This window comes from Chiloscyllium plagiosum, unplaced genomic scaffold (assembly GCF_037043375.1).
Source record: "Chiloscyllium plagiosum isolate Xiang-an unplaced genomic scaffold, Cpla_swu_hap1 HiC_scaffold_7, whole genome shotgun sequence".
Taxonomy (NCBI): domain Eukaryota; kingdom Metazoa; phylum Chordata; class Chondrichthyes; order Orectolobiformes; family Hemiscylliidae; genus Chiloscyllium; species Chiloscyllium plagiosum.
In genome coordinates, this window is record NW_028270145.1 from 95199055 (window position 1) to 95215327 (window position 16273).

Sequence of the window (16273 nt, forward strand, 5' to 3'; positions counted from 1 at the left end):
CATTACTAAACTAGTGTTGATATTTTAAAATTTAATTCAAATCTTCACATTTTGGTCAGCTCATGCAATGGTCTATTTAACCACAACTATGTATATATTTGAATCTTTGAATATTAACATGATATTTACCAAAATTAACAGGTTCTCAGAAACCCTAAATGGAATTTTCACATTTATACCGAGGTACTCACATCACTCTGCAAATCATATGCCTTCTTTGCCTGGATCACATCGTTCTGGTCTGGCAGACAAGTCCACTGGTGCAGGTAATGTCTGTAGTCAATGTCACTGACCAAAGTCTGGCATTTCTTGGCCAACAGGATGTCCAGCATGTCGACTGGCATGTTGAACTTAGTCTTTGTCTTCTCAAAGTCCTTCTTGTATTCCAGGTCACTCTGGATTTTGGCCACATGCATGGACCAAACCATCTTGGGATCATCATGAATGTCACGGCATCCAACATGGTGGCCAAGCTGCTGGCGATAGGCTGTTTTATATTTGTACTGGAACAGAGGTCAAACAAATAAGATTCAATTGAATTAAAGAAGTTCAAAGAAATGGTACAGATATGGCAATTTTTAATATACAATTCTTGGAGTCACAATAAACAAGTTCACTTACATCACTAGCGATATCGCGGGATGCTTTTGCTGCTTTGATGGAAATGGCATCAGGGCGCAAATCATAGCCCTTCTTCTTATCCTCCTCCATAGCAAGTCTGTACAGTTTCTGAGAAGAGGAAATAATAGTTATAGCATCATGTTCAAAATAAGAGTGGTTTCCTTCTGTGTTGTTGACTTCGACAAAACCACGGAGGAGAGATGGCTATAGGTGGAGATCCCATTTCAATTTACAGTTAAGGAGGCATTGTCAGGGTTGAGGCTGAGCACTGTTGGCACCTATGCAATGGCACCCAATTTGATTTTCCCTTCAAAAGACTGTCATCATGTATCCTTATGCATGATTATCACTGACTGAAAACCAGGTTTATATTGTTTCTATGGCAGAGAAGTGATGCTCAAAGCATCACTTTCAAAGACAGAGAAGATTTTATCTATCTTTACAATTTATACAAATGACTTGGATGAATGGATAAAAAATATGGTTACTAAATATGCTTGGCAACACAAAGGTAGGTACAAAAGTAGGTTGTGAAGATGACCCAAGGAGGTTACAAAAAAGTATGGTCAGGTTAAGTGAGTAGACAATGATGTGGTAAAGGGTAAAAAATTAGAAAATGTGAATTTGTCTATTTGGCAGGAAGAATAAAAGAGAAGCATATTTTCTAAATGGTAAGAGATTACAAAACTCAGATTCAGGGGGATTTGGATGTCCTCATGCACAAATTTAAAAATGTTATTATGCACAACAGCAAGTGATTAGAATTGAATACAATCCCCTCTACCATGAAAGTGGAGTCACAGGTAGATAGGCTAGAGAAGAAGGTGTTTGGTATGCTTTCCTTTATTGGTCAGAGCATTGAGTATAGGAGTTGGGAGGTCATGTTGCGGCTGTACAGGACATTGGTTAGGCCACAGTTGGAATATTGCATGCAATTCTGGTCTCCTTCCTATCGGAAAGATGTTGTGAAACTTGAAAGGGTTCAGAAAAGATGTTGCCAGGGTTGGAGGATTTGAGCTATAGGGAGAGGCTGAATAGACTGTGGCTGTTTTCCCTGGAGCATCAGAGGCTGAGGGGTGACCTTCTAGAGGTTTATAAAATCACGAAAAGCATGGATAGGATAAATAGACAAGATCTTTTCCCGAGGATGGGGGAGTCCAGAACTAGAGGGTATAGATTTAGGGCGAGAGGGGAAAGATATAAAAGAGACCTAAGCAGCAACCTTTTCACGCAGAGGGTGGTACGTGTATGGAATGAGTTGCTAGAGGAAGTGGTGGAGGCTGGTACAATAACAGTATTTAAAAGGCATCTGGATGGGTATATGAATAAGAAGGGTTTTGAGGGATATGGGCCAAGTGCAAGCAAATGGGACTAGATTAGGTTAGGATACTTTCTGGTTATGTGTTTAGGTTTCCTTGGATTGGTGATGTCATTTCCTGTGATGATGACACCACCACAAGGAAACCTAAACATATAAATAGAAAGCAGGTCACTAGCACCAGTGCTTCACCGTAGGCTCACTGATGTTACCTAGTATGGTGATGAAACGTCTGAAAACAAATCTTCCAGCTCAGTGAGCTAACTTATATCCAGATCCTCAACATGAGCTACAAATCTTCTCAAAACCCACTATATGTAATGCATGCGAGGTGGATTAGCCATTCTAAATGCAGAGTTATGGGGATAGGATAGGGGGCAGGATTGGATGGACTGCTTTTTGGAAGGCAGTGCAGAATTGATGAGCTGAAAGGCCTCTTTCTGCACTGCAAGGATTCTATGCTTTACATATGCTGGGTACCATTAGGGGTTAAGCACTGCTCATTGATATATGCATCTAAGAGTAGATTCAAGGAAAGCTTTTTTGCCATATGTTTATGACATGCAATGTGGGTCTATATAAATGATAGTCTCAAAATAACTTAATATCAGTATCCAGGACTCTAACTCCATGACCTGGCTGTCTGCTGTTTCAGCCCTGTTTCCCTAACAGGATGGGTCCTCTATGTGCAACAATGACAAACACAGCAGGGAAATGTCATTAAAAATGGTTTCAGAGACTTACATCACTGCAGATGATCTGGTTCTCTCTCGCTAATGTTATCTCTGGTGTATCTGGCATGACATGAATTTTAGTCTTGTCTGCTTCCCAGGCTTCGATGTACGCACGCTAGGGAAAAGGAATGACAGGGACAAAGATTGGTGATTTAATGGTTAACATTTAAAGTACATTTGTCAATTAATCAAAAAATAAATCTAACCTTATTCATAATCTGTGCATTATTCTTTGCCAGGGTCATGTCCATGGAGTCAGACAAACTGCTGAACTTCAACTTGGAAGGATGCTGGCGGTAATTGTTCTCACTCAGAATCTCTCCAGCTCTTTTGACTTTAGCCACGTCTAGTGATTCCAGAGGAGACCATCCGATACCCTTTAGCCACCCAAGGTCTGCTTTATACAAATTCTGGAAGGTAATGAAAAGGCATTAGTGCCACAAACAACTGCCTACTAGATGCTTGAAATTGATAAAACAGATGTCATGAAGTAGGTTTTGGTCATCCAGTAACATCAATGCAACTAAGATCATTAATAATCTGGCTTTAGGACAAATCATTATTAAAAATAAACTATTATAAACTTAATTGATGTGTTAATGAAAGGCTTGAATTTGTAAAACATTTTATCAAGTTTCTGAAAAAAACAGTTAGGTTAATGTTACATTTGAAATGTAATGACTTGTTTTCTAAGACAATTTTTTAAAAAAACAGCATTAAGCCAAATGGTAATTTGAAATGTTTTGATGGTGATGCTTGAGGAATCAAAGTTTGGCAGGTCATTTTCAGAATTTCCTGTTATTCTTTCACTAAACCCACAGGTTCACTGACAGGCATGTTGGATCTCAGTTTAATAGCTTATTAAAATGGGAACACTCCTTCAGTCCTCTATTGGACTGACAGCACAAGTTAATTACTCAGATCGTGAAATGATTCTGAAAGAACATTAGCTTCTGATTTACACAGGATGGCACAACTGAGTCCATGAAGCATTTGTCTATACTTTCCAAGCCATTTCTCTACTATTATAACAGCTTACACAACAAAGCTACATTTCCTGATTCACCTTTTTTCTCCTTAGTCTACCAATAATATCAGAACGATCAGAAATAATCCCATTTATCCTGGCAGTGAAATAATTTTTAAGCAAAAGTTCAAAAGGTGGTTCTCCTTTTAATGAAATTAAATATAGAATAGAGTAGCGTGTTAGTTAAGGAATCCAAGTTCATTTATAACGGTTGCTTTCATTTATATAGAAGGAAATATGCTCACTCGGAAAACAATAACAGGATTGGACAAAATCAGCACAGATTTACAAACTTATTAAATTCTAACAGGACTTGACAAGGTAAACACAGGAAGGATGGCCCAATGGCTGGGGAGTCCAAACCAGGGGTCACATTCTAAGGGTACAGGGAAATCCATTTAGGACTGAGATGAGGCGATACATCTTCACCCAGACAGTGGTGAACCTGTGGAATTCTCTGTCACGGAAAGCAATTGAAACCAAAGTAATGAATGTTTTCTAAAGTGGTTAGATATAGTTCCTGGGGCTTGTCACCGCAATCACTGTGTGAATACTGTCAAATATTTTTGACTCACTTTTATACCTCTAATAAAACAGCAAACTGACTCAAATCTGCACCCTTGTAAATTCATAATTAAAAGAACAGAATTCCTCAAGTTTTTCCATAAAGTTTGCAATAATTTTCAACGGTATTTTCACAATTTTAGCAAAGTACTCACATCACTCTGTAAATCGTAGGCCTTCCTTGCCTGGATCACATCGTTCTGGTCTGGCAGACAGGTCCACTGGTGCAGGTAATGTCTGTAGTCAATGTCACTGACCAGAGTCTGGCATTTCTTGGCCAACAGGATGTCCAGCATGTCGACTGGCATGTTGAAATTGGTCTTTGTTTTCTCAAAGTCCTTCTTGTATTCCCGGTCACTCTGAATCTTGGCCACATGCATGGACCAAACCATCTTGGGGTCATCTTGAATGTTACGGCAGCCAACGTGGTGGCCAAGTTGCTGGCGATAGGCCGTTTTGTATTTATACTGAAACACAGAGGTCAAACAAACAATGTTTAATTAAATCATTGACTGTAAGTTCTTATTAGGGTATAGACTTATCAGTTTTTAATATAGAACTCCCTGAGTCAAAATAAGCAGGCTCACTTACATCACTAGCGATATCGCGGGATGCTTTTGCTGCTTTGATTGAAATGGCATCAGGGCGCAAATCATAGCCCTTCTTCTTATCCTCCTCCATAGCGAGTCTGTACAGTTTCTGAGAAGAAGAAATAATAGTTTCAGCATCAGATCCATACCAACAGTGGTTTCCTTTTATGTTGCTGATTTCAGCCGAACTATATTGAAGAGATTCATAAGCCTGCCGATAGCCTGAGATGGAGACTGCATTTCAATTTGCAGTTAAAAAGGCATTACCAAGGTTGGGATGGGCACTGTTGGCTCCCACACAATGACACCTAATTTGATATGCAAGCAAAACAAATAAAAGCCATAGCCCTTATACATGTGCATCCCAGCCAAATATAGTGAAAGGAATCAATAAATCATTCACTGAGGTGGAAAGAATGAGGTGACACAGGGAAATAGTCGAGATACATGGAGATCTGATTAAAATATATTTCTACATTTTAGCAATCTATTTATTCATCGGCAAGTACTCAGTGCCCTTATCAGCACCTTTGGCTTGACTACCCAAAGGACGAAGGTGGGTTTGATTCAGATCTGACCCCATGTCCATCAACAAGACTTAAGAAACGTAACAGTCACCCAGTGCCCTTGTACTGGAATATACTGCCTGCACATTTCTAGGATCACCATCTCTTTCTCTACTTGTCACACATCAGTTGATGGTATGCTCCCACAATGTTCAGAACTTGATTTAGAATCCCAATAAATATGGGTCTTATTTCAAGTAGACAACTGCAATAAGACTGGACGAAAATATACAATACCAAATTCCTGCCCAAGAATCTTCATAATTGAATGATTCAAATGATGGTGGCAGCCGAGAGGTCCTGCTGATATATGGGTGGGGAAGGAAGATAACTGACAACATAATGTCAGATGATCTAAATTTACTCATAAAAGCAACTGACTCCAGATGGTGGGTATCTGAAACAAACACAATGTTGGAAAAACTCAGCAGGTATGGCAACAACTGGAGCAGAAATAGAGTTAACATTTTGAGTCTGATATAAATTTTCAGTTCAGTCATACCAGACTGGAAATGTTGTGTTCCTCTCTACAGATGCTCCCAGATCTGCTGAGAGTGTCTCCAGCATTCTCTGCATTTGATTCAACTTTACAACCCAAGACAAACAATACTGGCCTAAACCAGATGTCCAGCTTACAGTGTTGTAAATATTATATGATTTAATTGTTCTGCCTTTCTCACACCCCTATCAAATGGAGTACAATCAATAAAGATTAATTAATTCACTCCCTCAATTGATGAAATTTAGTAGGTTCTGCTATTGCCCAAGACACTGGACTGTAGCTGATGCTTAGAGCCTCCACTTTTCCACATCTCCAAACTATATAAACAAGGCTGGCTCCTGATGCAAGCAGGAAAACTTCCAGAAACCCATCTTAGAATTGCAGAAGAGATTGTTCAATCAGTTCCAGCAAATTGGTAGGTAGAAAACCCACTTCACCACATCCTGGAGGCTGAAATCCCACTGAACCTTATGTAGTTTTGCTTTGCAACAGAGGTAAAGAAATTGTTACCAATGTAGAGACATACAAGATAATCAGAGGGTTAGATAGGGCGGACAGGGAGAGCCTTTTTCCATGTATGGGGACAGCAAACACGAGGGGACACAACTTTAAAGTGAGGGGAGATAGGTATAAGACAGATGTCAGAGGTAGTTTCTTTACTCGGAGAGTAGTAAGGGTATGGAATGCTTTGCCTGCAACGGTAGTAGATTTGCCAAGTTTAAGTGCATTTAAGTCGTCATTGGACAAGCATATGGACGTACATGGAATAGTGTAGGTGGGATGGGCTTCAGATTAGTATGACAGAGCGGCGCAACATCGAGGGCCGAAGGGCCTGTATTGCGCTGTAATGTTCCATGTAAGGGAAGGCAAAAATCACCAATGTTATCACATTTCAGGTTTGGTATCTCTCCTGTTAATTGGTCATCCATTGGGTGTTGCTCCTATATGTGTATACAGGAACAGGATGAATGAGAGGTTCTGCGTTGTTTCAGGTTGATGTTAAATGATAGACATCAGTGTAATTAAATGATGTTAAGTAGCTCGAGAGAGGTTCTACCATTTTATCTTTATCATCTGGCTGTCTGCATTTTCAGCACAATTTGCATAAACAGGATTATATGTGCAACAAAGATTAACACAGCAAGGAAGTGTCATGAAAAATAGTTTCAGAGACTTACATCACTGCAGATGATCTGGTTCTCTCTCGCTAATGTTATCTCTGGTGTATCTGGCATGACATGAATTTTAGTCTTGTCTGCTTCCCAGGCTTCGATGTACGCACGCTAGGGAAAAGGAATGACAGGGACAAAGATTGGTGATTTAATGGTTAACATTTAAAGTACATTTGTCAATTAATCAAAAAATAAATCTAACCTTATTCATAATCTGTGCATTATTCTTTGCCAGGGTCATGTCCATGGAGTCAGACAAACTGCTGAACTTCAACTTGGAAGGGTGCTGGCGGTAATTGTTCTCACTCAGAATCTCTCCAGCTCTTTTGACTTTAGCCACATCTAGTGATTCCAGAGGAGACCATCCGATACCCTTTAGCCAATCAAGATCTGCTTTGTACAAATTCTGGAAGGTAATGAAAAGTGTAACTGCTAACTTGGTACTTACAACTGGTATCACACATATACAGCATAAAGGTAACTTGAGTTCATCTAGTAACATCAATGCAACCAGTGCCTTGGCTATAAAAGCAAAATACTGTGGAAAGTTGAAACTGGGAAATGGAAACAGAAAATGCTGGAGAAAGTTAGCAGTTCTATTGGTGGACAGAGATAGAGAGCTCACATTTTGAATATGATATAACTCTGTTTCAGGTCTAAAGAATACTTTTGTTCTATCCAAAGGAATGACCCTGATATCCCAGTTACTTGTCATTTCAATTTTGTCCTAGGCCTGGTACAATGTTCTAATGAAGCACAAATGCAAGATCAAGGAACAATATCTCATTTTCCACTTATGCATTTTACAGGCGCCAGGTCGCAATATTGAAGTCAATAACTTCAGAGCCTTACTGCATTATGCTTGTTCTCCGTTCTTCTTACATTGTGTCACCCTGCCCCAACAGCCTTGTCATGCTTATTGTCAAGCAGGGTTACTGGATCCAAAATGTTATCTTTGCTTTCTCTCCACGGATGCTGCCAGACCTGTTGAGTTCTTCTATCTGAAAAACTTTTGTTTTTGTTTCTGATTACCAGCATTTGCAGTTCTTTAGTTTTCTTGTCATGTTTGTACAATGTTTGTTTTGCCTCAACAGAAAGGACTAATTCTCTCCCCTTCACATCTTAATTTACATCCTTTTGACATCTATTTGCTCTGCTTCCAAACATTAATAACCCCTTTGTCTTATGAAACAAAAACAGAAGTCACACAACACCAGGTTATAGTCCAACAGGTTTGTTCAAAATCACAAGCTTTCGGAGCGCTGCTCTTTCATCAGGTGAAGAAAAGCATACAGGCACAGAATTTATAGGCAGAGTGATCAATCAGCAGGGAGATCAAAATATCATACAAATGGTGTGAGTGGAGGGTCAATAGGTGGAATAATAGGTTTCTGCAGGTAATTTTAAGTGTCAGATGGTGTGAGTAATATCAACAAGAGAAGGGATTAAATTGGTTTGCACAGCTTTGGATTACCTGTTACTTTGGTTAGACCCTTGGTATGTGACTCTTATACCTATTATTCCAGCCATTTGGTTTGTCTCCAGCACCACTTTATTTTTAATTTTTTGTAATTATCTCCCTGCCCCAATTAATCAGATTATAAATCATCCCTTCACTTGCTATTCAGCTATTGATTCTTTACTCACACTGCCTGACACTTATGATCACCTGCAAAGACTTATTATTCAGAGTCTAGATTAGAGCAGTGCTGGAAAAGCACAGCAGGTCAGGCAGCATCAGAGGAGCAGGAAAATCGATGTTTCAGGTAAAAGCCCTTCATCAGGAATAGAGGACTTATTACTCAGTCTATTGACACTCCACTCACACCACTTGTATGATCTTTTGATCTCTCTGCCTATAAATTCCGTGTGTGTATGCTTTTCTTCACTTTACCTGATGAAGGAACAGTGCTCCGAAAGCTTGAGATTTCAAATAAACCTGTGGGACTATAATCTGGTGACGTGTGACTTCTGACCTTGTCCATCCCAGTCAAACACAGGCACCTGCACATCATGGAAACAAAAATGGAAATTGCTGGAAAAAGTCAACAGGACTGGCAGCATCTGTGGAGAGAAAACAGTTAATGTTTCAGGTCCAGTGACCCTTCTTCAGCAATTTCTAAAATACTGTTTTTTGGTTTTGTATGTTCAAAATGGAATATAGGCCCAATTGCCAGTTTAATAGTATTTCTTACTGTACATATATCTCCCACTGGTCACTTTGTAACCATTCAAGAACAAACTTCAGTTCTTTTCTTAAATTCTGTCCCCAACTTTATATTTAATATAATTTGAAGGAGAACATTTTGAACTTCATTTGAAAATACACGGGCTCGGATCTATATTATTTGTAAGTTGACATATAAATACAAAAGCAAATGATGATCCAGCAAACCAATCAAAAGTTTGAATTCACTACCAATGAGAATCCAATTTGGCCTGTCTTTAAACTTGCCTTCAATACACTGATCAATTGGATATTGGTTGAAAGGAAATATATTGCCCACCATTGCTGGTAATCATCTGCAGATATTCAAATTATTTTTGTACTATTAGGAAGTACTTCAATCAATTGTGTCAGCTTTCTATATCAGGATTCCATCATTGACTCTACCAGCTGACATTTCTTCAGAAACTGGACTCCATTGGCCATAAGACCACACAGTGTAGGAGCAGAAATAAGCCATTCAGTCCACTGAGCCTACTCCACTATTCAATCATGAGATTAGATTAGATTCCCTACAGTGTGGAAACAGGCCCTTCGACCCAACCAGTTCACACCGACACTCCGAAGAGTAACACACCCAGACCCATTTCCCTCTGACCAATTGGCCTAACACTATGGGGCAATTTAGCATTGCCAATTCACCTGGCCTGCACATCTTTGGACTGTGGGAGGAAACCGGAGCACCCGGAGGAAACCCACACAGACACAGGGAGAATGTGCAAACTCCACACAGATAGTCTGCCCAAGGCTGGAATTGAACCTGGGACCCTGGTGCTGTGAGGCAGCAGTGCTAACCACTGAGCCACTGTGCCTCCCATATATCATGGCTGATATATTTCTCAATCCCATTCTCCAGCCTTCTCTCCATAATCCTTGATCCTCTTAACAATCAAGAACCTATCTCTGCCTTAAATACATTTGATAGCTTAGCCTTATGAGATAATGAGTTACATAAATTAATCATCCTCTGGCTGAAGAAACTCCCTCTCATCTCAGTTCCAAAGGGTCATCCTTTCACTCTGATGCTTTGTCCTCACATCCTCGTTCTCCTACTAGTGGATACAGCTTCTCCATGTCTATTTTATCAAGGTATCTTAGTGTTATGTAAGTTTCAGTGAGAGTCCACCAACACCCCCCCCCCCCCCCCCCCCCCCCCCGCAACCCCACCCACCCTCATCCTCAAAAACTCCATCAAGTTCAGACTCAGAGTCCTGAATTGTCACTTATATGACATGTTCTTTATCCCTGGGATCATTTTTGCAAACTTCTTCTGGACCCTCTCCAATACCATCAATTCCTTCCTTAGATATGGGCCCAATAAGAACGTCAATTTTATGAAATATTCACCACTCTCCTTTAATTGTAAGTTGGTCAACTGAGCAGGATCAATACCCTATTATGTTCATGATTGTAAAGAATGTGATTCTTCAGATTTCCTGACCAACCTCTCAAGAATTTTCAAAGATATTTTCACAGTTTCAACAAGGTACTCACATCACTCTGCAAATCATATGCCTTCTTTGCCTGGATCACATCGTTCTGGTCTGGCAGACAGGTCCATTCATGTAGGTAATGTCTGTAGTCAATGTCGCTGACCAGAGTCTGGCACTTCTTGGCCAACAGGATGTCCAGCATGTCGACTGGCATGTTGAATTTGGTCTTTGTTTTCTCAAAGTCCTTTTTGTATTCCCGGTCGCTCTGAATCTTGGCCACGTGCATGGACCAAACCATCTTGGGGTCATCTTGAATGTTACGGCATCCAACATGATGGCCAAGCTGCTGGCGATAGGCTGTTTTATATTTGTACTGTTAAAAAGAAAATTATTAGTGCTTAAAAATGACAAAAATAGAAATGAAGGAAAATCTGAAATAACATCCCAAAAATTAATCAAATCAATTTCAAATAAAATTATCACAAATAGACTTACATCACTGGCAATGTCTCTTGAAGCCTTGGCTGCCTTAATAGAAATGGCATCAGGGCGTAGATCATATCCTTTTTTCTTTGATTCTTCCAGTGCAAGTCGATATTGTTTCTAGGCATAGAAATTGTAAATAAGTGTAACATTACATCGGAATAGGTGGAGTAGTTAGGCTTTCTAAAAAAAAAAATTTATTTACTCACATCGCTATAATTTATCTTGTTCTGACTTGCCAGCAATATCTCTGGTGTATCTGGCATAATATGGATTTGCAGCTTATCCTTTTCCCATGCTTCAGTGTACAAACGCTGCAAAGAGATTAAATTATTAGGTAAAAAAATTAATGCAGTGACCTAGATAAAACATTCATAAATGAATTTTTCAATTAAATATATCCCACACATATATGCTGAATGATATTTCTTATTCTCCACAGATTAAAATGAGGAAATAATCCTGTATGTTGTAACTTACTTTTTCACTGTTCACAGCTACTTATTATTTGTCAGTACTATGTGTTATTTATAAAGTAATCTGGTTGCGAGGTAAAAAACAAAGTCACCATTTTTCTACTGGACCATACGGGTGCTCTCTCATTAAAGGGAAATGACTGATAGTGAGGCCTAACCGGAGGATCACGTGCCTCAGGCAAGGGGTAGGGTTGAGAAGTGGGACCTTCAGGAAAACCACAGCTAATGCAGGAATTGAACCTACAAAGTTGGCATCACAAACACAAACAGACCAATCAGCCAACTGAGCTCACCAACACCCACACGTATCAAGGATAAGAAACACTTGAAGGTGTAATCTGCATATAATAAGGAAGGCAATTTCTTGCATTAAGAAGCACATTACCTGGTTAAGAGTTTTTGAATTATGCTTTGCCAGGACTAAAGCCATGGAATCGAGCAAACTGCTGAACTTGAAAGTGCTTGGGGGCTGACGGTAATTTCTCTCACTAAGAATTTCGCTGGCTTTTTTAGCCTTTTCAACGTCCAGAGATCCAGTTGGGATCCAACCAATGCCTTTTAGCCACTGAAGATCAGCCTTGTATTGGAGCTGTGTCACACAAATAAAACAATCTTAGATTATATTGCCAAACATTTTCCAATGATATTCATTGCAATCAAATACCACTTTTGCCCAGTCTACCCAACACAATTTATTTGAATTATTGCCAAGATGATCTTTTTACATTATAAAATTTAATGCAACACTGATTATGCAATCTGTCATTGAAGGTGAGCATAATAATGGAGAAACATAGCCCATTACAAATACAACAAGCTGTTGTTGTATCTTAACACAGACTTATTGGTTTCAAGTAGCTCTGCTGTAAACAACTGAAATATTTAACTCTATAGGGAGAGGCTGAACAGGCTGAGGCCGTTTTCCCTGGAGTGTCAGAGATTGAAGGGTGACCTTATACAAAATTATGAGGGGCATGGATAGGGTAAATAGACAAAGTCTTTTCCCTGGGGTGGGGGAGTCCACAACTAGAGAGCATAGGTTTAGGGTGAGAGGGGAAAGATATGAAAGAGACCTAAGGGGCAACTTTTTCACACAGAGGGTGGTACGTGTATGGAATGAGCTGCCAGAGGAAGTGGTGGAGGCTTGTACAATTGCAACATTTAAGAGGCATTTGGATGGGTATATGAATAGGAAGGGTTTGGAGGGATATGGGCCGGGTGCTGGCATGTGGGACTAGATTGGGTTGGGATATCTGGTCAGCATGGAAGGGTTGGACCGAAGGGTCTATTTCCATGCTGTACATCTCTATGACTCGATATCTCATTACTGATAACTTAGATAAATCATCAAAAAGGTGATGGTTCTATAACATACTCCATGAATTTTGTCCCTGAAGCTCATTTGACTGTTTTTTGAAGCCAATGCAATTTTCCATTACTAAGGGTTCAGTCTGCAAGATCTGCTCTTGCCATAACATGGGAGCAGGGAGGTGCTTAAAATGCCAAGGCTGATCAGGAGAGCAATGATCCTATTTAAAGTGTTTCTATGCTTCAGGCCTTATTTCAGAAAATGTACAGGATCAAAAACCTCAAAAGCAGACGTGAAAATGAGTCAATTCATGGAAAACAGACTTTGCTCCAGAAGGAAATATCGTAAGTCTAAGAGCAGAGAGAATTACCCTCTGGTTTCGAAAAGGACAAGGATTTTCCTGCTGAATTATCATCAGTTTTATGTTGTGAAACTGGGATAAAACTATTTAGTGGCTTTTTAAAATTTGTTCTTAATGGAGAAAACTAGCAATACAATCAGAACAAGGAAGCTGCATTTCTTTTTTCTTTGCTATCTATTTAATTACATACCACGCAGTCTCATGCATTCACTTCAATACATGAAAAATTCAATAACAGAGACTGAGGTTCCAATTTCTCAGCTGTGGCAAAAGAGGAAGAAGTTTCAATCTCCAGTTCGACACCCATCTCCCCCCCGCACCACCCCTAATCCTACCATCACTCTTTATCATGAGGCCAGGACTGGGGGCAAATTGTTTGCACAAGTGCAGCTTTTGGAGATGGCTGGGCTTGACACTGAAATGACCAAATGACTCCAAAGAAATTGGATTTTGGACCCCGAATATGGAACCCTGAGTGTGCAGGTTAAACCAGTTAACAGCGAGTCTATTCTCAATGTGATTCTTTTGAATAGCTAATATATCCTCTTGGAAAGGTAAGACCCTTTGGATCTCATTCTAGGACACTTTTAAAAGAGCGAAAGTATTCTTTGGTGGAGGTGAGACACCTTTTGGGATTGTAAAATATTAGATATGCTTATGTGTAAGAAGTGTATAAACTCTTTTTTAGTCATTCATGGAATATGGCTTTTGCAGTTATTGACCAATCTAATAGCCCTTGGGAGGAGTGATGAGGTGCCTTCTGAACCACTGTAGTCTTTGGATGTAGAGACACCCATAGTGTTGTTGGGAAGGGAGCTCCAGGATTTTGACCCAGTAACACTGCAGGAATAGCAATGTAGTTTCAAGCTGAGATGGTGAGAGACTTGAGGGGAATGTTAGAGGTGATGGTGTTCCCATGCATCTGCTGCCCTTGTCCTTCTTAGGAGAAGAGATTGCAGATCTGGAAGATGCTGTCTTAGGATCTTTGGTGAATTACTACAGTGAATCTTGCAAATGGTACAGACTGCTGCTGCTGTGCATTGGCGGTGAAGGAAGTGAATGTCTAAAGTGGCGGATTGGGCAACAATCAAATGGGCTGTTTTGTCCTGGATGGTGTCATCCTTATGAAATAATTTTGGAGCTGGTATCCAATCAAGTGGAAAGTATTCAATCACTTTCCTGATTTATGTGTCTTGTAGATGGTGGAAAGGCAGTGGGGAGGTAGGAGATAGGTTACTCAACACAGAAATCTCAGCTTTTGACCTCTGTTTGTGTTTGTAAATGGTTGCTTAAGAACATAAATTATAGGCTATTCAGCTGCTCAAGTCTGCTCTGCCATTCAATGAGATCATGGCTGATCTGATAATCCTCAACTCTACTTTCCCATCCTTTCCCTGTAATCCAAAAATTCCTTTATTAATTACTAAAAAAAAACTGTCTATTTCAGCCATTAAAATACTTAAAGACCCAACTTCTACAAGCCTTTGTAGTAATGAATTCTATCCATTGAGCCCCTTATTCTAAAGTTATGTTTTCTGGTCCTAAACTCTCCCAGAAGGGAAAACGCATCAATTCCACATTCCACATTGTATTCCACATTTCACATTTACCCTGTCAAGTCTCTAAGGATCTTGTATGTTTCAATAAGGTCACCTCTCATTCTTCAACGTTCCAACTGAGCACAGACCCAACCTACTCAATGTCTTCTAATAAGACTGACCTTCCATATCTGATATCAGCCCAGAGAACATTGTCTGAACTGCCTTCAATACCAGCTGGTCAATGGTAACTCTGGGAGATTCAGCATTGGCAATACAATTGAACTTCAAATGGAGATGATTAGACTCTTTCTTGTTGTATATGGTTACTACCTGGCCCTTTTGTGACATGAATGCTATTTGCCTCTTACCCACCCAAATTAGATGTTGTTCAGGTATTGTCTCACATAGACATGGGATGCTTCAGTGTCAGGCTGCTAATGGTGCTGACCATGGTGTAATCATCTGACCCTATGATGAAGGGAAGGATATTAATAAAGCAGCTGAAGATCGTTTAGCCTTGGACACTGCCCTGAGGAACTCCAGCAATAAAGTCTTGGGTTTAAAAAGATTGATCTCCGACAACCACAACCACCTTCCTTTGTGCCAGGCATGACTCCAAATTATTCCCCTCAAATTTTATTGATTCTAGTTTTGCTAGCTTTCCTTCTTACCATTCTCGGTCAAAATGTTAAATCAAAACTTGATGTCAAGGGCAGCCGCTCTCACTTCACCTCTGACATTCCACTCTTTTGTCCATGTTTAGACCTAGTTTGTAATTAGGCTAGGAGCTAAATAGCCCTGGCAGAACCCAAACTGAGTATCGCTGAGCAGGTTATTGCTGAGCAAGTGCTGTTTTACATTACTGTGAGCGACCCTTTTCATCATTTTACTGATAACTGCGATTATGATTGACAATGGCAAAACTGAAGGGGCTGTCCTGAAAGAGCATGAAGTACATTAATGTTTGTGTTGACATCAGCCATTCTAGGATTACGCCGTTTGATTTTGCAAGCTGTCATTTTCAAACTGGGATGCCTATTAAATGAGCATTTTGATGGATAGCTCTGACTGCTTATACAATATAAATACGTGTTTACCAATGCAGATAACTGAACACTTAACTGAAATATCTATTTGCATAAGGGATTAGTTAAATTAATTTTGATACATTGAATTTTTTTGTGTTATAAGGATTTTTGTTTCAGTGGTGATATAATATTTTTACTTTCTTTTAGCATGACCTCTGATGTACAGGCGAACGTGAGGACTGCAAATGCTAGATATTAGAGTCGAGAGTGTGGTGTTGGAAAAGCACAGCAGGTGAGGCAGCATCCGAAGAGCAGGAAAAT

General features: G+C 39.8%; 1 protein-coding gene across 38 annotated transcripts in view; it reads right to left on the reverse strand.

Moving 5' to 3' along the window:
- neb (nebulin) overlaps window positions 1-16273 on the reverse strand; it is a 297385-nt gene that overhangs the window by 155746 nt on the left and 125366 nt on the right. For 37 of the 38 annotated variants that reach the window (XM_087989288.1, XM_087989277.1, XM_087989285.1 and 34 more), the window contains 12 exons: window positions 12099-12302; window positions 11447-11551; window positions 11250-11357; window positions 10816-11127; window positions 7297-7500; window positions 7101-7205; window positions 4856-4963; window positions 4420-4731; window positions 2880-3083; window positions 2684-2788; window positions 622-729; window positions 192-503 (listed from right to left, as the gene is read on the reverse strand). In XM_087989288.1, coding sequence (XP_087845414.1) covers window positions 192-503; window positions 622-729; window positions 2684-2788; window positions 2880-3083; window positions 4420-4731; window positions 4856-4963; window positions 7101-7205; window positions 7297-7500; window positions 10816-11127; window positions 11250-11357; window positions 11447-11551; window positions 12099-12302 — 2187 coding nt within the window. The remainder of the gene's footprint in view (window positions 1-191; window positions 504-621; window positions 730-2683; window positions 2789-2879; window positions 3084-4419; window positions 4732-4855; window positions 4964-7100; window positions 7206-7296; window positions 7501-10815; window positions 11128-11249; window positions 11358-11446; window positions 11552-12098; window positions 12303-16273) is intronic. The other variant, XM_087989314.1, reaches the window with a different exon arrangement.